Source organism: Etheostoma cragini, chromosome 5 (genome assembly GCF_013103735.1).
Source record: "Etheostoma cragini isolate CJK2018 chromosome 5, CSU_Ecrag_1.0, whole genome shotgun sequence".
Taxonomy (NCBI): Eukaryota; Metazoa; Chordata; class Actinopteri; order Perciformes; family Percidae; genus Etheostoma; species Etheostoma cragini.
In genome coordinates this window covers 3,003,109-3,025,145 of record NC_048411.1, presented here as the reverse complement: position 1 = coordinate 3,025,145, position 22,037 = coordinate 3,003,109, and the positions used below count along the sequence as shown (strand labels likewise).

The 22,037-nt window shown below is 42.6% G+C and overlaps 1 protein-coding gene across 5 annotated transcripts; it reads right to left on the bottom strand.

Moving 5' to 3' along the window:
• Positions 1-2,721: 2,721 nt before the first annotated feature.
• zfr (zinc finger RNA binding protein) lies at positions 2,722-21,729 on the bottom strand. Of its 5 annotated transcripts, none has more exons than XM_034872692.1 (20): positions 21,536-21,729; positions 21,307-21,394; positions 19,615-19,909; positions 18,721-18,859; positions 17,194-17,406; positions 16,231-16,493; positions 15,269-15,475; positions 14,373-14,682; positions 13,529-13,710; positions 13,305-13,424; positions 12,641-12,786; positions 11,749-11,914; positions 11,163-11,371; positions 9,531-9,681; positions 8,762-8,903; positions 6,639-6,736; positions 5,705-5,800; positions 4,315-4,426; positions 3,878-3,975; positions 2,722-3,653 (listed from the first exon to the last, which is right to left on the bottom strand). In XM_034872692.1, exons 1-20 carry the CDS (start codon positions 21,570-21,572, stop codon positions 3,471-3,473), a joined length of 3,255 nt encoding a protein of 1,084 aa, XP_034728583.1. In that variant the 5' UTR covers positions 21,573-21,729; the 3' UTR covers positions 2,722-3,470. The 5 variants fall into 5 exon arrangements, 4 of the variants coding, with proteins under 4 accessions (XP_034728583.1, XP_034728586.1, XP_034728585.1 ...); XM_034872695.1 differs by having other exon boundaries at positions 19,630-19,909; XM_034872694.1 differs by having other exon boundaries at positions 21,313-21,394.
• Between the last annotated feature and the right edge of the window lie 308 nt (positions 21,730-22,037).

The following is a 22,037-nucleotide window of genomic DNA, read 5'->3' as shown; positions in this document are numbered from 1 at the left end:
CCCCCCAGGCCCTGCAAACTATAGGTAAATACTGACAGACATTAACCTTTTATAGTACCTGTGAGCAGTGGCTGCTGGGTAGAAGTGACTTTTCAGTTCCAAACTGCAGCTTTAGACTTTGTCCTGTGGACACTCTGTCTCGCTGCCGTTTTCACCATCATGTGTCATGTTTCTACAAACCTGTCATGATCACCCTCCGAACAGTAAAGCGTGTCCACACTGAGTTTAAAGCCGCACACTGAAGGTCTGCAGGTCTATACTTTGGTTCCCAGTTTGCATCAGTTTTATTTTTGAGTTACTCAGAGGTTGCTAGAGACTGCACACTAACACATGAACACACTCGAGTGGGACCACATTGGCTTTCTTCTTAAAAGCTTCTTAAAAAGCCATAATTTGCATTTTAACTGAGAATTCTGACAATTGGGGAATTCATATTTTTACGGTACTTTTAAAAAAATATTTCATTAAAAATGTGAATGTGCGCTTTGCATTGTGTAATACGATAAATCTCAATTATGGGTTTGGGAATTTTTTACTCAGCAGGCAACAATGTGAAACAGTGAAATAAAATGAATTGTTTTTTTAAATGTGTGAAATGCTCCAACGGTTCATCTTCATAGGGCGTTAGTGTGTTATTTATGTGTATTTTGATTAAAAACATTACCAAAAATTGTTCTTGCTTTGCAACTGTCAGCAGAACTCAGGTCTTAACTCTTATTAGTATGTTCTCTTTTATTAGTTTACATTTCATATGGAGAGCCATGTGATATGTAACAACCTCACATCTTTCTTTAACCAACTCTGTGAACCTGAGCAGTAGACGCTGTCGGGGGTTATGTAGTCATCGTGCTCGGCCACGTTTAATAATGTGATATGATTTAGTCAACAGCATACGTCAGAGTTGTTTGTGTCATTTTTAAGCTAACATGTATTATTGAGCTGTGTGATGTGAAATCTATTTTTACTTATTAGCACATTGAAGTCATTTAGATTATTACTTTCCCTGTCAACCTATTTTTTTAATGAAGTGAAATTACAGCGAATAAAGATTTCTGATGAATATTTCAGCTCTTGTGTACTTATTGGGCCTAAAGTGAGTTTCACTGGAGAACGAACACACACGGACAAAAACACACACGCACCGTGACGAGCAAATTAATGGACTTTAAAGTATTTTGATGACTGCCTATAACGCCTGTTATATACACACACCCCCCATGTACCACAATTGGTCCCACTTTATGGGACATGCATCAAGGTGCCTCTATCAATAAAACTTTTAAAACCACCCCTTCATTTAGTTGTGATGCCCTTTATTAATCTTTACAATAAATAATGTTTCTATCATAACAGGGATGTCTAAATTATTTCAGCATCAAGATTACCTGGAACCAGTCTCTCACCACACACACACACAATCACATCTCCAATCACCATTTGTTTACTGATTTGAGGACATGTATCTTGGTCTGTAAAGACCTACTGTACAGTACAAGTTTTCAAATTTGCAATGGAGCAGCCTATTTGAGCACGTTATTAAACTACAGTGGCTCGCATAGGTTTACACACCCATGCTAAAGTTGATTCTAAGAGGAATACAACATTTTGGGGAAATCAATATTAATGGCTCAATTCCAAATTTGGAAATTACAACCTTTTAAAGGACACCAATGTTCTTTGTGAATTGACTAATGTAAATAAATGTTCGTTTTGCTGCAGGGATCGGCTTGAAGGCTTAACAGAGAGGGCCAGCAGGGGAACATTGAACTCATGTGGAGGATCTCTGGGAACACTAGATCAGTCAGACTATAATCCTTCAACACACTGAACTATTCTCAATGCTATAGAACAGATATCAATAACTGCACAAAATCATATTTGTTGTCTCTCCAGAAACACCATGATGTGGCATGATGAGACTCACAGGAAGATTAGACATCAGGCCATCCACTGATCCCAGGTCAGGGGATGCAAATATTGGGCATGTCTCTAATAACCAAACCTCTTCCTGTATCAATGTGTCCGTCTCTACAGATTCAGGGAACCTAGGCAGCTGTGTGACAAGGGCCTCTCTCCTTTTGGAGACACTGTGTCATCCTTCCCAGAGAGACTGAACTCGGCTTAGCATCAGTGTTTTAGGAACATAAATGTACTCTTCTTATATAGCGCTTTTAGTTTTCTAATGATTACTCGAAGGAACCATTCATCAGATAAACATATTTACACACCAAAGGTACAGCATTGGAGGCAACTCAGGGTTCAGTGTCTTGCCCAAGGACACAATATGCACGAGTATATTTGTTTACATTCAAGATTTAGCTAAACGTAGTTTAAATACACCTTCAGGATGACGGGTAGTTGGGATGGCATCCACACTGTACCGTCTAATCTTAAGTGAGTGTTCATTACATGCTCCTGTGTCATACATCAAACCTTCACGTATGAAACGAGCCAAGCGTCGCCTTGTTCTTCAGGCTCAGCAGGACAGACATTACAGGGAGCCCGTTGGCTCGCAGCAGATGCCAGGTAACCTGACGTCAGGCTGTCAGCTCAGGGTTAACATTTAATAGTCTTCATAGCCGTTCTCAACTATTGTTCCAAAATTTCAGAATGTCTCTGTGGTCTCGTTGCTGGCAGGCAACAGGTGACGACGTCCTGGTTTGTAAAAAGGACTACTGGTGCACATCATGAGAGAAACCACTCATCACAGATACACACTTCTCAATCTGGAAAGGAGTTTATTCTGCTGCTGGGACAGTACCGCACAACGCAGAGCACGGCATACACTGAAGCGCAGTTACATTACCTCCCAGTTTATTCTCATTTCCAGTACTGAACTTAATGTAACACTAACCAACTTAGAAAAGCAAGCAAGCTAATAAAGTTCTTCATTACCTAGTAACACTTTAAAAGCAAAAACAGTACACGTGGTCACAAACCAAAAGCCTTTTTATCCATTTAAAGATTATACAAATACTTCCTCTTCACTACTAACAAAGATCTATCCACAGTTAAAGTTCCTCTGAATCTTTTTGCATCTTTTATCTTTAGTGTAGGTGAGCAGTGAGACATAACAAGACCACAGCATCAAACATCACTTGCGTTAAGCTGTTATTCATATTCAAAAGAAAAAAAAACTTGAAATTTAGTTGGCCAAATGAATGCTTTACAATAACACAGTCCACCTCTGAATACAGCTCTACGGATATGACGTCATGTTTGGGATCTTCTGATCTCCTAGGGAGTCACTGGCATCCACACTCGTGTTGAAGAAGCACATCAGGTAAAAACAGCGTTATGTAGCACAGGGAGGACTTTAAGAACTCTACAACTAAAACAGTACACAGACCGGCTTTCTGTTTGTGTGATACAGAGCTGAGTGAAGCTGCAGTTACAAAGGAAAGCACGGCATCACTGAGGAGACAACACGTTAGTACATCTGTGTATGGAGGTTAGCTTGAGAAGCTTGCTTATAAACTATCGTAATCTTTTTTGTCCTTTTTGCCTTCGCCCTCGAAGCTGTCCGTGCCATCACTGTTGTCGCGGCGACGCTTGCGGCTGTTGCGGACGTTGAAGCGAGGGTTCATCTGCGGCAGAGGGTCCATACCCAAAACCTTATGGATCTGACGGAAGGCCAGAAGCCTTAGCGCAAACTGCATGGACAGACAGGAAAGACATTTCAAAACAAGCCGTAAGAAACCTCTCATGTTTAGGACAAGACACAAAACGCGGACATCTGCTGGCGAGGAGTGTCAGCTGGCACTGAAGAACAGCTCATTGTTCACCTAAAACGTCCGCTCTGTTGTCGGAATGCCTTTCGCATCATCTTCTAAACAGCATCCATCCTCCTATTAAAAACATAGAATTAAGCTCGTACCTGGGCACTGGAGGTAATTTCCTCTCTCTGCTGCTCGCCCATCGCTGTGAGGGTATCCACCAGCTTCTTCTCACAGGGATCTACCAATCCTGGCCCACCTGGAAGAAATACAACCACAGTAAGTGATGCAGGTTCAGCGAGATCACAGGAAAACTCCTGGCCTGATCTTCTATCTGAATCCCAGAGAAGGAATTATTTTTCACTTATGTTAACATTGTGTGAGTATTTGTGCTGCATTCATGTGGCGCTAGAATAGTTGGAACAATTTGTTCCCAAGTAGGGTAATTCCCACACAAGTACAAATAAATGTAACAACTGCCCCCCGCCCCCCCTTCTCATCTGGCTCAGGTCCGGTCCAAGAACAGAAAGCTGCCGTTTGGTCTAGAGGACTCAGGAAACAAGAATCAATGCAGAGGAAAATGAAGAAACAATCTCACCAGGGAGTAAGATCCCAGAGGAAATGCATTCAAAGACGCGTCTCAGGGCGTCCCCCGGGCTGAGGGGGGCAGAGGCGCTGCTGATGGCCTTCTCTACCAGCAGCTCCATGGCCTGAACACAAAGGACGGTGAAGACGGCTTAGACGCTGAAACACAATCTCCGACTGCACACAACAGACTGAACAATGGAACACACTAGTCGGGTTTGAAAAGGTTTCTGCTACAAACTACTGGAGCACGACAGATATTGGTGGGCCAATATCGGCGGGCGATATTAGGCATTTCCCGATCTATCGGTATCTGCATTTATAATGGCAGATTTTTTATATTCATTCATTAGAATCATTCATGATGACAAAAATGATTCTAAAAAATGACTATTAAAAAGTTAAAATGGACCGTCAACCATGTTATGACTGTTTGGGTTTGTTTTTTTTAATTATCAGAACTTTATATTTTGATGTTCCTCTGGTATGTTGTGACAACAAATTATTATATTTTAGTTCGCGGTTCTGGATTGATTTATTTAAATATATCGGCCGATACATTGGCATATTGATTTCTAAATGACGAAATATTCATATGGGTCTCTAAAATCCTTTTGTCGACTTGTCAAAGTACTCTAAGACTACGTTCAGACTGCAGCCTAATCTGATTTGTTCCTCAGATCTTTCAGACTGCCTGTACTGGTATTACCGAATGTGATCAGACACCACCAGCTTATCTTACTGGGTTGCTGTATGCTCTTTGAAAACCAGGGGGCCGTCATCTAGCCCTACAATCCAGTTGGTTCTCCCTGGATCCGACTACACAGCCTCAGAGCTTCTAACTTTTTTATCTGCATAAGTACAGGCGTATAACACTGGAATCCAGTTTGAGCGGCCGGACTGAGACACATCTGTAGAAATTGTAATGGAATCACATTTCAAAACGACTCCAAATGCGGTTTGGGTCCAATTTGAAGAAATTGGACTCACTGGGTTTAATTGTGATCCAGACTCTCTGAAATTAACCAGAATACAATCTGGACATGCCAACAAAATGATTTGGGCTTGCAGTCTGAACAAGGCCTTAGTTCTGAACCTGCTAAGTGGATTAGGGTTAGTGTGGTTTGTTGAGTGTTTCACAGACATGCCTCCACAGTGTAAATGTACTTCAGTTAAATGAAAAAAAGAGTGTATGAACACGTGGTATCCCGGCACCCTACTGCTGCATTGCTAACAGTTTAAGTCAAAGTCTCCGATCAACAACCAGACGTGGCAGCTAACTCGCACGGTTAGAATCTTCACTCAGGCCGCACATGTCAAACAGTAGACTGACCGTTGGGGATCAAAGAGGGACAGCCCAACGTCAGCTAGCACTTAGAGGCCCGCTTCAACAGCATACTCACCCATCCGGGGAAGGTGGACCACGTAGGAACTCGCTGACACAGGTCTCGCAGTATTCGGATGATGATCACACAGGACTGAAGTCCATTGGCTCTAGCCTTTTGATGCAATAAAGTTAGGTTTACGGAGTGACAAGAGTGACAAGAGATGGACCAGACAAGTGAATCAGTTGTGCCATAGAGGTCCAAACACTACTGTGCATAATGGAAGCTTGAGTATGGTTTGAGGTGTGTATGAGCCAGAAGAGCTTGCAATCAGCTGCCATTCCCAGTAGTCTTGTACCTCACAGTTAGTAAAGGAGTTCAAAGTTTGCAAGATGCACAAGAATTGAGAACTTGTCATCTTCTAAACCCTGACCCCCCGGCTTATCCAGGTATCTCACAAACAGGTACTTAAAGTACAAGAGTCCACCTGAGAGGAGAGTATAGGGACTGACAGAGCAGAGGAAATCTGCTTTACTTTGCCTGTGCTTTTGCTCACGTAGCAGAATCACAGGAAACTACTCAGATATTCCTTTTTCTCTCAATCCCTATTCTAAATATATATAGATAGAATCAAAACGATACAAACGTTGAACATGAAAGCACTTCTTGATGGCACACCTTTGTGCAAGTTATTGTGCAGCCTTATGGAATCACATGGAACTAGAATGCAGTACTTGAATTGAAAAAGGGAATACAAGGATGCCAGGTCTTTGCTAGAGTATTTGTTTCATACAGGAGCTTCAAATGAACTTTATAATCAATACACACGGACATTAACCAGATCGTTGTTGTAATATGTGGCATCCTTGAATATTTTGTTGTTATTGCTTCAAATGGTAATAGTTTTTGTCATTACTATAAAATAAAACCAAATGTGTAAAAACAAGTAAAGGAATGAACAAAGAATGCATCTCATAAGGCTACAATAAGAAAGTAAAATGATGTTCCGAACCTGGAACCACTTAGCGTGGCGCAGAGCAGCCAGAGCGTCAAGGCATTTTTGCCTGTCCAAGACGTCCGCTGGGTCTTTCACCATACCCGAGGTTACATCTAAAAATGGATTTGAAGTGTCAAAATGGTGATGAGGAATGGGTGTTTGACCAGGTCAGCGAGGCTGGCAAAGAACAAACACATTGCCACACATACCAATGTCTGTTTCCATGGCAACCCCCAAATGGGTTGCTTATTTTGTAGTCACTTCGACTACACAAACCAACACATTGTCAAAGTAAGTGGACAGACATGTTCAGTCATTAGATTGTGTAAGAGGGGTTGGAACTGACTGACTCAACATGGATGCGTTTGGAAAGCACCACTGACTAAATCCCTTGGTCTAGAGCAGCAAGCTTTTTGAAGCAAATACCATTTTCATCAGGTGATTGTGTTGTAAAGCTTTCCTCCATGGGAAGGTCTTTTTCTTAAGAAAATTTGCTTTGCTCACGCACTGGGACAGAGGAGAGACTCCGTGGCTAATGACTGATGGAATGAACTTGGTGCAGAGATAAAGAAAGGGCAAATGGCTGCTAACAGGGACTGACCTGATAAAAAAAGAGAGGCATGGCAATAGTAGGTGTGGCAACGTTTTTGGGATGTGAGAAAACCTTGGTCAAAAATCCTTCCGAAGCTGTTGGGCTCTACTAAACCTCTGATGGGAGACAGTCTACTAGAAGACTTTGTAGTTTCTTTGTGCTGGACTTGGAAATATTACTACGAATATAAATAGGAGGAAGCAATGGGTGCTGAAGAAGAGAAAAAAAACATGAACTACCAGCAAACAAAAGGGTTAGGATATCACTGCATGCATACCTAACATCAGTAGGTTGGAATAAGACCCAAACAATCACTGTATACCAAAGGCTGCACTCAGGTCCAAACAAAGATTCCTGTCATAGCCTTCTGTACCTCAACTTCTAACAATACTCCCCTAAGAATCATTTGGAACAATTGGATTTCAAAACAATATGGTTCAACTTTATCTTTCCATTGTCAATTCATTCAAAAGAGAAACTGGTCCATCTTCAAATTATTGGTCCTAATCTTTCCGTTGTCAGCGAAGTCAAAACGACAAATACTTGCCAAAGGCTTTCATTTTTTTTTTTTTTTTTTTTTTTTTTTTTAAAACTCAGGGGAGCACTTCAGAACAGGGGACCTCAGCATGGTGAACTGTTGTTGGCCAGTACACAAAAAGGAAGATTTGTTTCCTGTGGGAAAGTAACATCCAATTTCCTCTGCCAAATCTTGATTTGAGAAGGGGTTGCAAAATGCAAACATCTTTGCAAAAGTAATTCCAAATTAAACTCGAGTTGTCCATTTAATCATCTTCTGCAGGAATTGTCTTTTGTCTCCTCATCTCAAAAGGAAATTTGGAGAAAAGATACTGTAATGCATGTCTCCCATTGATTATAGCATACAATGAAATCGAAAGAATCCCCTGGAACACAGGAAACAAAATAGAATCTCACCTGGGATTAACTAGACTTAACACAATGCAAACACTGGTCATGCTTTGTTTGGAGGATAAAGATAGCATTTGAGAGGTAAGAGCAAAAAGCCTAAGAGCAATACTGCTGGCACTTGCCTCTTTTAATCTCGTTTTCATTTGATACTAGAAGTGATCTGCCCCACATACAGAGAAAACAACGATGTTGGGGGGTCTCTCATTGGCTCTCACTTAGGCCAGTAAAAGCAGATTATCTAATTCTAATGTTTCATTGAAAATAAATCCATTCTGATGGTTTCAGTTGTTCAAACAAAGGTGGTATTAAAACTGAAATATGTGCATGCCACTGACTGTGCACAGCAACCGCTGAAGAAAAGAGATCACATCTGAAGTTAAATCTGATGAGCTTGCTTCCTCGGTTGCCCTGTCATTCATTTCTGAAATCCAAATGAATCCTACATAAAAGAGCAAGAAGCCAGGATGATCGGATTTAAAGCCCAACAAAACATGTTTGTGGAGTGCCAGCAGGACAGCGCTCTTCAGAGTGTCAGACATATTGAACCAGATTTCATAGAGAGATAGCAGAAAGAAAAGAAAGGAGGTGCAATGGGAAAGGCTGTGATGGGTTTCCCAACCTCCGTCCCGGCCATTTTCCTCCCTGATGACAGGTGAAGTCAGTGTGATCGTCACTTCCATCTTTGGCTCGGCACAGGAAGTCAGAATGATCGCTGCTTCCTGAATAGATCCACTGACCTCATATTTTTCTGGTGTTACAATCTGGAAGAAACAGTGCAGATGCAAATACACGAACATCATTTCAAAGTCCATTGTACATCTAACTTGTCGACAGTCATTTCCCAGACAGGGAGCGTACCTAAAAGATGTCATCTACCCTACTCAGTGGCCACTTTCATAGCTACAGCCGTTAGTGCATGTGGACTGCAAAGTCTTTTGTTATGTCAAAGGATGCTTACTGGAATCATAAGATCCAATTACTGTTATAACAAAATGGGCGTGATGTGAGGGTTATGCAACTAGGTAATGTGGTGGGGACCCGAATAGATTATCTTATAATGTAATTTAGGTTTCCTGTTTTTGTATGAGAAAGCAGTGACCATAATAAAATAAAAAAGTCCCTGGAAGCTCCTGAGTCTTTGTTTGTTACCAATCCCCACCATACTAGGGTGGTACTCAAATCACACTTTTTGGTTTAAATCTGATTTGGCTATGAAGATTCAACTATCCATTCCTAGATTTTCTGACAACCAACTAGTAGACAGCCAAACAGGTGGCTTTAAAACCGACAGATCTGGGCAACAATTTCCTTGGAAAGCGCAAAGAAGGTACCTATTAAAGCGGCCACTGCGGAAAGGGATTGTGGTGAGATATTTGTAAAGATAGTACTGTTAGTTGTTTGGGGAGGTGCTCCACGATGCGGCTAAGGAGGCTCTTGGTGGGCTTCTCCGAGCAGAGCAGGACCAGGTTGACGTTCTTGTCCCCGCGGAGCAGCAAGCCTTTGGCCAGGACGCCGACCCGCATCACGCCCTTCAGGGCTCTGCACACGCACACACCAGAGATACGCAGGAGCAACACAAGCAACAGTTACAATGGACTCATTCTTAGAAGAGAAAGATCCAAATACACAATTGTTAAAATAACTAAGAATTAGACAGCCAAATAGAAAAGCACTCACTAGTGTGTTTAAAGGAAAGTGAAACCGGGCGGAGCGAGGCACCCTGTCACTCACGTCTGCTGTTAGCTACACATATCCAAATTATTGAAAGATCCAGGCTACATAATGCAACATCAAGGTCAAATATGAATGAAAACATACTGTGCAAAAATTGTCTAGCATCTTCTATCTTAAAATGTGGTTTGGATTATTGCTTAAACAGTGCGCTTTTCCCCCAATTGTTCTTACTGTATAAACCTGGAAAATTCAGACAAGCTGACCAAATGATCTTGGACTCACCGGTCAAGTTGGCTGGTATATATTTTATAATAAAAAAAATAATCCACTGGCCAAGCATAATTTTACTGGCCAAAATATTAAGGCTTATAGTAATAAAAAATTACAGTTTTTTTTTTAATAACTTATGCAAGTCCTGCTGGTAGCACTGTAAATTATTAACCGTTTAACCATCGACAACAGGATGTTGACCAATTAGCATAAATATAAGGTTTTAAAACCAATTTTTTGCACGACAAAAATAATGTAGATAAGCCATATAATCAATTTCTTAACTGCCAGTTAAGTTGCTGGTCCTACTTCTAAACCAGCAAGTTGCGTTTTAAAGCAAAAGCGTTTTTATCAAATAAAAAAAATGATATTGTGAATCGAGATGGGGATTTTGTAACGATTAATCGTGCAGGCCTTGATGCACGAGTCAGATAATGCACACACCCCCAACGGTAAAGGCTTACAGCTGTGTGAAAAGTGAGTCAGAGCCTCCAGGACGGCTCAAACCATTCATGATCGGTTCAAATTTTATTTCATTGTGCCTTCTTTTGGAGCCACTTACTAGCTAATGAATTAGTCTGAAGCCTCATAGATTTACTTGGCAAATGGAAAAATACACCTGCACTTGGCGAGTGTTATTTCAGACCCTGATAACCGTGGGTATTCTGCTGCAGATGCAACACAAATACCTGCTGCTATATGACTCAGGTATTTAACGGAAAACTTCAGTTAAAAATGTCCTGTTAAATCTAAAAACACACCATATCTTACAGGCATTGTAAGTTTGATTTGAATACAAAATAACGCTGAATGCCAACTCCATATAACTGAATATGTGTTCAGTTTTGGGGGCAATGGGTTGGTTCTGGTACTGAGCTCTGCAGGCATGAGGTAGGATCGGCTTTGCAAATCTGGACAGATTTACTTTGGCGTCAACATTATACATTTATACTGACATTTTTTTTTGCCCCGCAAAAGAGCTCATGTTTTCGCCTCAATTTGTTGTTTGTCAGCAGGATTATGTAAAAACTACTACGTTGTTACATTGAGTACGCAATCTAAAATGTAACTCCCACCTGTCTTTAGCGGGCTCTTTCTCCTCATTGTCGTCTTCCTTGACCTTGTCTTTGTCCTGGTCTGTGATGATGTCCGAGACCAGTTTGAGGGCCCGTTCTGTGATGGACACGATCTTCTGGATAGACTGGAGCTCCTCTTCTGAGGGGTAGATGGCTGCATGCTTGGTCATGACGTAGCGGTCATCTGAAGAATCAGGCCGACGCGGGGGCTGAGAGACACAAATGGTTTCCAACAAAAAGTATATATCCTTACCACTCCACACAGTCTTGAAGTGTATAAGGACTAACAGCTTTTACAACTTTACAATGTCAAAATGATTAGATCTTCTCATTCAATTAAACAAAGGGACACAGATTGGGATGGGTATCACTAGCATTTTACCTCATCCACACTACTATCTATAATAAAATTGATTTAAATTGTTTATCAAGTTTATTGTATACTTAAATGATGGAGAAGTAATTGCCAAAGAAATGTCTGGTCTAACCTCAAACAATACAAAATAAACTAACCCTAACGATTACAATACCCTGCCTTTGTGTGCATGTACAGTATGTGGGTTAAAAAGAAGTTAGGAAGCCTCACCACAGGACCCTGAGGCTGCAGGCCAGGCATGCCAGGCCGGACTCCAAGGAGACCCGGAGGGCCAGGAGGGCCCTGTGGATACCCTCCGTCTGGCATACGCCGTCGGTCATCCCAGTGGTGCTGCTCCTCCTCCATGCGTCTCCAGTACATGTCTTCTTCATAACGCCTGGAAATATTAAACCACAGCTCATATCTTTCAAAGTTTAAATGTGTCCAGGTGGCTGACACTAAAAAAAGGAAACAACATGAAGTGTCTCACTAAGTTGTTTCCAAAAGCTAGACTCTCAGTCATCTAGGTCAAGGATATCTTCTATTGCCAAGTCAAAGGTAACTGGACTTGGAATATAATGTGGGACTCCCCACCAGTAATTCAAAGCTAGGAAGTCTTTTGGATGACAGGCGACACATTTCCAAGAATCTAAAGAAGGGAGGAGAGTAGCCCCTTGCATTAACATTTTTTTTTTTTAATGATTATTACTTTTTTTGCAGTTTGGTACCTTTATTTGAAAGGAAAGTTTAGGCATGAAAGGGGAGAGAGGGGGAAAGCCATGCAGGAAAGGGCCTAAATTGAACATGTGGCCACTGGGCCGAAGGACAGCCCCTGTACATGGGGCACATGCTCTACCAGGTGAGCTAACCAGATACCCCGATGGTGTTGGACAATTAAATTAATCATACTTAAACCATGAAGGGATGCCTCGTGCCTTCTATGGACTCACCGGCAGTCATTTTTAACCATTATTTATGCCATCCACCTCGACATACCAGTGTCTGTTTCTATAAGGATGTTAACATTGTTCCCTTCAAAGCATACCGGACGGTGTGGAAACATAATTACTTATAAACTGGGCGTCTCCTTAACAGCTATAATAAGAAATGACCATAACCATACCGCATCTCCATTCTCCAGCGTTCCTCCTCCTCTCTTCTTCTCCAGTACTCCTCTTTCTGCATCTGCTTTCTCATCTTCTCTTCCTGAATCTTTCTAGCTCGGATGCTGGGCTTGACCTCTACTTGCAGGTCTGGGTTCACCTTTTTCTACAAAAAAAAATTAAAAAAAATAAAGCTTTTTCATGGGTGTAATACAGAAATAAGAAGCAAACTATTCTGAACTGCTGACCGATCTCAAAAGGTAAACATTAAGAACAGGAAAATTATGGTTTAAACATATTGCAGTCGCTAATATTTAGAAAGAATCACAGTCGTCCTTGGACATTTGGCAGAAAGTTTGACTCCGAGTAGAGCCTGGCTTAAACTCGCTCTCAGCCATGACATTACAGCAGGGAGAGGTCTTTGATGCAGCACTGACTCAGCACTGTTAGTATCCATTCTCTTATCTTTTCAGCCAATATGCCTGTAGATCATACGTGTATGTGCATACATACTATCATTTGAATTGATTTGTGCTCTACTGGATAACTTGAAAACAGGCAAGCAAAAAAACTTGATAACATGAAACATGATATATACACACACACGAGTTTCAGAACCTGGTGCGAGACACCTGATGAATAAACCAGCGTGTATTAAAATCAAATGCAAGGTCCACTACAAACCTTGTACTGCAGGCGATGCCTACGACCTTTGAGATGCATTTCCTTTGCGTTTGGATCGTTGAAGCTACATTCACACAGCTTGCAATGGAAGCGGATGACTTTGCCTTCATCGTTGCGGACCTAGAAAGAGTTCCATGTGTTACAGTCAAGATTTAAAACGCATTTCTGCTCAGTGTGCAGTGTGGGCTGGCTCTAGCCCAATGAATTGGTCAGTCACAACTCACTTCCTCCACATAATCATGGCCGACCGGCTGGACGTCGCTCTGCAGAGCAGCCAAGGCCGATGTGGATAGAGAATCTGAAACGTCAGTCTTGGGGTCATGAGTAGCCGAAGAGGGCGTTACAGGCTTAGAAGCCTCCACTTTGGTCTCATCCATCTTCACTGTGGTCTGTAATTTATTTCCACCTGCAAACAAGAAATTACTATTTTAAAATCATACACCATTGACACTACTGCTTAATCTTGGTCCAAATAATTCCACACAAAAAGGACAATGTAACAAAGTTGGTAACTGTAGCTCTGTGGCGAGGAATTCTCAGGTACACATAATCAGCAGATAGTAATAGAGCAGCTAACAACTCATTTTTAGGATTGATTATTGGATAAAATTATGTATTTTATTCCTCAACAGAATAATGGCCACCCGGCCTGTGAGTGCATCACCTGCAGCTCACTATGGCTGTTTCTACATAAACATCCCTACCTGTAATATTTGTGTTTTGTTAACTGAAGCCACTTGTTTTTTGATTGGCAGACATGTTCCTAAAGAACAAAAAGCTTTTTACTTAAGCATAACTATTGGTACAAATATTTCAATAATTTCCTGAAAAAATTAATTTACTTTCTTGCTCCCGCTCCACACACATCCAGCCAATAATTAGAGTGAACGTTCTTGATTCTTCATAAAGTATTTTGGTACGCTTAGATTGGTGGACAGGTGTGAAACCAAACCAAGGGAAAACTACGTCAAGTTTACAACATAATCAACTGATTGAGACCAAAGACCATGAACTCCGTAAGTTAAAACGCCTTGAGAAGGGCTGCATCCTCAACAGGGGCTTTCTTACCAACAAAATTGATCTTGGGGGCGCTGACTTTCTTCCCAGCTGAAGCAGGGTTGGCAGCAGAGTTGGCTAATGTGTTCTTGGCACCCGCCACACCACCGCTGACTATGTTGACAGGTTTCAGGTAGGTGGGGTTGGAGCTGTTGGCAGTCGAGGAGGCCGCCACACACGGAGAGCTGGTGCTGCTGGAGCTACTCAGAGGAGCGGTGGTGGTCTTGCTAGGTGCCGCCGTGGTGGAGGCCGATGTCTGAGTGACCATGCTGGGCTCAGTGGAGGGAATGGGCTTACCAAGCTTGGTGTGAAGCTTCACAACCTGCAGAAGAGAGTTCAGAGGAGTGTCAGAAGGTCTGAGGGTTTACACACAGTAGACTGATTCCCATCACAATTTCATTTATGTACCACTTCAAAAGGCTTGTTCATTACTTTAGATTTGGTGGTCTGTACTAGGTGTGGACAGATTATGGCTGCCATATTCCTCTGAATGTTTGTCTGCTTCATCTCATCCTTCTCTGTGGAGTTTGCATTAACTTACGGTGTTCTATGTCTTTATACAGAGTCTTTAGAGACTAAAGACATGCATGTTAAATTTAGTTGACAACTTTTAGCTGTCGGCAGGTGTGAATGTAAACAGCTGCGTAGGGTTACACATCACAGGACAAAAGGTTTAGATAATGGATGCATGTTACGGGATTTCATGTTTTGCAATTCAATACATTTTGGTAACATATAGGAATTTATTGATTTAGCACCATTACCATAGACAAAAAAGTTTCAACTCAGTATCCCAATTTTCTCCTAAATCCCAAACCCAAAGAGAGCTGGAGCTGCGCCAGAGGGCCGTCTGGTCTGTTAACACCACCTTCAGCTGTAGCCACGTAATGCCCCACTGATATCCTTACCTTTTGGTGTTTTGCTCCACGGATATGGGCAGCATAGGCGTCTGCCCCAGTGCAGGAAACATCACAAAGTTCACAGCGGAGCTGGTTCTGAGCATTGCGGGCCAACACCCCTCCACCACCCCCGCTGCTGCTGGTGCTGCTCTGGGAAACCTTCAGTGCAGCTTCCTTCTTCTTGTGCTTCTGGCCTTCTAGATGCTCCTTGTAAGTCTGATGCATTCAACGTTTGGGGAAAGACAGAGCCGTTAAGTCACAGGGGTTGACTGACATTTGTTTGTGCATGGCTCTGTGGAGTCCTTTGGGTTACACAATATTAGGACCACACTCGGATGGTAAAAACAGGAGGGGTTTCATATTGACACACATACCTTAATGCATAAAGTGGCTTGAGATAGTTTACACAACCATGCTAGTTGATTAAAAAAAGGAATATAGAACCCATCCTTTGGAAATTCTCTTAATCCCTTAATTAAGGACACCAATTTTATTTGTGAATGACTAATGCATTGTAAATAAATTATAATCTTCCTTAAAATACAGGGGGCATAAGTTTACAACCCCCTTTGTTAAATTTCCATAGAGGCAGGCAGATTTCTATTTTTAAAAAGGCCAGTTATTTCATGGATAAGGATTCTATGCATCCCTTGGCCTTTGGAATTAAAATATACCCCCCACCCGCCCCCCATCATTATCACACACCCTTCACAATACATAGAGAGGGGAACATACTATAAGATCATCTCTCAATACAAATCAAACCAGCTATTAGGCTAACTGAAATTACACAGTGCCACCATGATTTTCCCATTTCTTTTTTAATTAAGGGATTAAGATCCATTTTCAAAAGATCTCTTTTTTTTTTTTTAAATCAACTTTAGCATGGGTGTGCAAACTCTCTCAAGGCCCTGTATGTGTGTATTGCTTATATGACAAAAACTGTTATAATGGGCTAAATATAAACTCACCTGCGGGCCGGCACAGCTGATCTTACAGACATCGCAGTAGTGGATCTGAGGGGGCTTGGGCGGTTGCTTGGGCCGAAGCTGCTTGTTCTGAAAGGGGGGTTTCTTGGTGAAAGTGTTCCCTGTCCATGCTGCTGTTGCTGCTACAGCGGCCACTGCCTGCTTCTGCTGCTGTTGTTGCTGCTGCTGCTGTTGTTGCTGCTGCTGGTGGTAGTAGTTGGAGGCTGCAGAGTAAACTGCTGCCTCATAACCAGAGTACGAGGTTCCTGGAACAGGAGAAACCAAGGCCAACTTACACAGTCACAAGCTAAGTTTCCCACTGCGATACATCAACCACCGTGTCCCTGAGCAAGTCACTTAACCAGGGTTTAAGTGAAGTGCAACCTCTGATATTTATTTAGCAATTGTAAATTGCTTTGGATAATGCATCAGCTAAATGTATAGTAATGGCTAAGACAGATGTCATTCCACAATAAATTATGTTTCAGATTGTTCCACATCTGGGTTCATACACATTTGGGACAACAGCTCTCCATGACTTCAAAACAATTTTGATGACTAAACATTCTGTAAACTGTACTTTGTGTTTAGTGCCAATTAACACATATTAAAATGCTAATTTGGTAAACTAAGAGGTGAAGGTTGTATATTATATACCTGCTTTTGAAACAGAGATGCTGGATTGTAGTGAACACAGCAGTCTCTACTAGTAAACAGGAAGCTGAGCCAAGAAAGATGGTGACTGCGCGCGCGCGCGCGTGCGTGCGTGCGTGCGTGTGTGGTTATACTACTTGTAAAAAAGATGCAGGGTAGCATTGTCACTTTGAGCATGTTAGCAGGCTGATGCTAGCAAAACATCACTGTGCTAAGACTAAGGTCTTTTTAAGTGTTACTGGTGATGCCTTGTGGCTAAATAGAACGGATTACCAACTTTAATGTCTTGACAATACTCGTTAAAAAGCTTACCGGAGTAGGTGACAGCATTGGTGCTGTATGTTGGGCTTTGGGAGTAGGAAGGGACCACAGACGCAGCGGCTGGCTGGACAGTGGAGGTCACTGGGTAGATGGAGAACGTGGACGAGGCTGGACTGGGAGCAGCTGGCTTTATCACAGTCACCTGTCGAGTCTGCTGGCTCTGGGTGTATGATGTCACCCCCTGGCTATATCCTGGTTTGGGTGCTGGAAAGCACAAATTCATTTTTGGTATTGTACCACGTAGCGGTGAATGCGTACTGTGGAATTAACTTGCTAACTAGGTGTATGTCTTGGCACAAGGGAACATAAGTTCTAAAGTCCCCCTGAACCAGTGGTTAGCCAGACCATGCCAAATCGAGTTAGCCCCTGGACGTACAGGTCATATAGCAAACACATTGGAGGAGCATTATTGGAGAATAACTGTGGTTCTATTTAATAGTCAAGTGAATTTTAAGGAAATTTTCAAACTTGCAAAAGAAATAAAAAATGAATTCGGTATGTTTTCACAAACTGGTTGGGAGCAAAAAACTCTGGGCTACAGTGTAGTTTGTCCAGAAGTTGTGGCTATAGGCTACACATGGCTGTAATCCTCCAGTAAACAAAGAAGAAGCAGAGGTTGCTAACAGGAAACAAAAAAGATTAGATCACCTATATCCAACCAATCTACTTGAGAAAATACACCGGTCTAAAATAACATTTATTTTAATTGATCTCTCATGTCAGGTAGTATTGGCCATGTGTCATGCTGCACATCAAGATGCCAGCAGCAGAAACAGCTGGCCAATGTTATTAAAGTGCAATGCTGTGGTTTATAAGTCAAGTATACTATGGACTGAAATCTCTGCTAATGTAACACCCCGTCTAATTTCCACTGCATGGTATCTACTTGACTTTTTTGGTTTTCCATTATGAAAAAAAAGGTCCCTGGTACAGTTAAGTTTTGTAGTACTACCTCAGTCGAGGTTCCAAGCGAGCTGAAGCGTTACCAAAAGGGGACGTGAAAACCTGCAGACAGCTGATTGGTCAGAGAGAATCGCCACTAATCACTGCGTCAACATTGCTAGCGACAGACGGGGGGGGGGGGGGGGGGGGGGGGGGGGTGTCCTGGACGAACCAGTCATGATTACTTGTAAAAACGTTTTGGCTGCCTCCAGGCGCATTAGAAACTAATATGCCTTCTGACTGTGGCAACACGCCAAGTATTAAAAAAAACACACACCTTCGGCGGTGTGTGTGGGTGTGGGTGTTGCGTTAGGTCTCACTGCAGTTTAATGCGGCGACGCCATGACGACCCGCCACGGCTCGCCTCACGATTTAAGCGGTACTAATCTGCAATGGAAAAAGGTGGACGAGGCAACGCAAATTCCAAATCAAGCAGGTTCTATTTATGGAAAAAAACGCCTTAGTGTGATTGGGTCCAAAACAGCTCCAAACCAGTGTCATGTGATTAGTAAGCCAATGCCATATGTAATGACACTGGCATACACATGGCATAAGTGAATGAAAGTGAATATCTACCAGTCTGGTAGTAGGAATCTGCCACGCTGGGTTGTGGCTGTGCAGCAGCGACCGCCGCAGTAGCAGTAGGCTGTTGGTAGTACTGCTTGGTGTCATACGCGACAGCAGGAGCTGTGGACCGGACGTAGGAGTACGAGTCCTGCAGAGGAAAACGGTAAGAATCAATCACAGGGTTGGCGGTTCAAATCCTGGCTCTCACTGTCCACATATCAAAGTCAGCAAACCCCAAAGACACTTTTGTTTGTTTGCAGGGAAGTTACTATAGTTAGCATAGCTAGACCAACACCCACCTTACACAGATGCACACCAATTACACAAATTAACATGGTAATATGCAATTAATTAACAAAGTATTTCACAGTTCCCTTATTTCACATTTTGTTCACATGTTGCAGCCTTATGCTTAAATTACTGAAATTCGTTTTCACAACTCATCAATCTACTAGCCCATGATGAAAAACCTGAACCAGAATTTTACGACTTCCTGCAAATGTACAGTATTAAAAAGAAAAAAACTGAAATATCACATTGACATCAGTATTCAGACCCTTTGCTATGTAACAGACTGAGCACAGGTATTTAGCTTATAAACAGTATTTATTTTTGAAAGAGTTTTAGTACCCCAATTATAACAATATTCACACAGCCTCTCAAGCCGATCAATTAAAGCATTATCCAGCCATGATTATATTTAGAAAACTCTAATTAAGAGGGCTGGAGCTCAATACTGAAACATTTGTTCAGTGGATAATAAATATACTAAAACATGAATAACAGGTCACAGGACTTAGCAGTCATTCATTCTGTGTACAATGTTAAAATGACTCAAAAACTACCAATAATCAACATGACAACAAGTAACAACATTTAAGGAAAAAAGAAAACTTTTTGTACCTGGTAGTTTTGTACCTGGTAGTTTTGCGAGGTGACGGGCGGTGGCGGTGGAGGGACCTCCGGCTGGCGCTGCGGGTAGCCGTAGTCAGTGGCCGCGTGGGTTGGCTGGTATCCTGCATAAGCTGCAGCAGTAGCAGCCGCTACTGAGACAGGCGCAGGCCGAGCTACAGCTACCGTGGCTGCAGTGGGAGCGTAGGCCGCTGCCACCGTGTGTGCCGCCACAGGCGCTTGATGAACCGTGTAGCTGGCCACGGTGGTGGGATGTGTGTACGCTACCCCGGCAGTTGGCTGCTGACTGGTAGGGCAACACAAAAAGAGAAAAGGCAAAAGGTTAGCTGGCCAGTCGCGACTTGTTGTGTCATATCCCATTTCACATACTGTTAACGTCCCCTCTACACTAGTTAGAGGTTTAATACATGAGCAGGGCAGCTTAGGCTTCCACGCGGTCATTCAGAACATTAATGGGACGTTTGCCAAGTGAGAGACGTTGGCTGTGCTCACAGCAGACAGCTGTTAATGGAACTATGCAGTTTAATTAATTGACCTTAACATCTTTAGAGTAATTGGAATGCAACTTTTGGCCAAGGGGTAAGGCTCCTCTCCAAGCGTAGCTCACATGGCGCCGCATTGATGCTACCAAGCCATCACCCACAGTTAGCACTCAGCATTACGAAGTATCACTTGATATCAGGTCTCGCCATGTCATGAATTGCTTCATGGCACTGCACACATACAGCCAGTGAAGATTTTTTCATAAGCTTTGGGCGCGTGTACAAACAGCTTCATTCCGCTTATGTGTATTATGTAAATAAAATCTCTCTTGGCCACTTTGGTTTCTTTTTTTTAGCCCTTAGATGAAGAAAGGTTGGAGACAGATATGAGGACTATGGTCCTCAGATCTGTCTCCAACCTTTCTGCAGGGTGAATCCAGACAGCTAGCTAGACCATCTGTCCAATCTGAGTTTTCTGTTAACGACTAAAACTACTCCTGACCATACACATGTTCCACCAAAACAAGTTCCTTCCTGAGACTATTTAGCAGAGGCACCATGGCTCAGTCTGGAGCTTAGCCCCGCCCAAGACGATTGTGATTGGTTGAAAGAAATGCCAATAAACCAGATCACCTTTTCTTACATCCCAGTTTGTTGTGTGGTTGTGGGCCCCCCAATCTGAAAACCAGTGTTCTGACAGGCAGTAACATTAATAACATTGTTTTTTTTTGGGGGGGGGGGGTAATTGATTCTATGCGGTCAGCCTTTTAATGTGCGTGGCTCACCTTTTGTCGCAATGTAATGGTTACCGGGCAACACTGTGTTGGCCAAAAAAATGTCAGTGTGCACGTTCATGGATTACTTGGAACAATCTGCCCCGCTGTGTTTAGGCTTCTGAAACTGATATGGAAGGATTACTGAGTCTGGTCTCCATCTCCATAATATCTGTATCTCAGCAGAGGCTATGACCGCATCTCCGTGCGTGTGTTCCGGGTTTTAAAGCAGTGGCAGCAGCCGGCGCCGCAGCAGCAGCGGAGGGAGGGATGGCCGCCCCTCCCCTCCCCTCCCCCAGCTGTAACAATGGCAGCTAGCACTGGGAAGCTCACAGCCATTTGAGCTGCACATCACTCACACTCCTAACGTGTAAGGTAATACGTGGCATGTTGGGACTGATAGGTTACTTAGGATAAATGTACTGTACCTGTACCTGTACTGGGCAGCAGCGCCATGGGTGAAGCCAAAGTAATTGCCGGTAGCCATTTTGGCATCTTCACCGAGCCGGCTGGGCACTGCGGAGGACAGACAAACACACGGCTAACCGTTAGCGGCCCAAGGACTACCATTAACGTGACTATCTTAAAACTGCTTCTAACGTCACTTCAACCTGTCTAGCTGTAAAATACCAGACATGTTTTTGTAACGATACTCACCATAGGTGAAAGACACCACTGGACATATGGGAATCATTGGGTTTGTGTTTTCTAACGACGGTCGAGCAGTAGAGCAGCGTATTTATATGACATGTCGTACCCGGAAATGCCGTCTAAGCGCGTGCGCAGAGGACAAAAGCAATGGTGTTAAGCAGAGTTCTGCATGCCCGCTGTAAACTGCATGGCAATCACGGGGGCGCGCACAGCTCCTTCTGCAGCAACATGCAGTTCTCTGCAGGCAGGCAGGTCAGGTCAATGTAAAATATGTTTTCCTTTTTTTGTGGTTTATAGTTCAACTTCATTAAAATCATAATAACATTATGAGACAGTACAGGCAGTGTGGGGAAATACAAACACACAAAATATGGAAATGGAAAACGTAAATAGCACAGAAATAAGGAAATTAATCTAATTTAATCTAATCCAACACATCTCAATCAAAGGTCCTCTTTGTTTGTTTTTTAGAGATTATTTTTTTATATTTTAATTCCAAAGGCCAAGG

What these genes read in the sequence shown, in the direction of transcription:
- zfr (XM_034872692.1), bottom strand. Translation starts at nt 21,572, where the DNA reads ATGATTCCCATATGTCCAGTGGTGTCTTTCACCTATG. An exon ending in ACCAGGTACAAAACTACCAG is followed by an intron (nt 18,860 to 19,614) that starts GTACAAAAAGTT and finishes TTTCCTCTGCAG; the next exon opens with GACTCGTACTCCTACGTCCG. An exon ending in AGATTCCTACTACCAGACTG is followed by an intron (nt 17,407 to 18,720) that starts GTAGATATTCAC and finishes TGTGCTTTCCAG; the next exon opens with CACCCAAACCAGGATATAGC.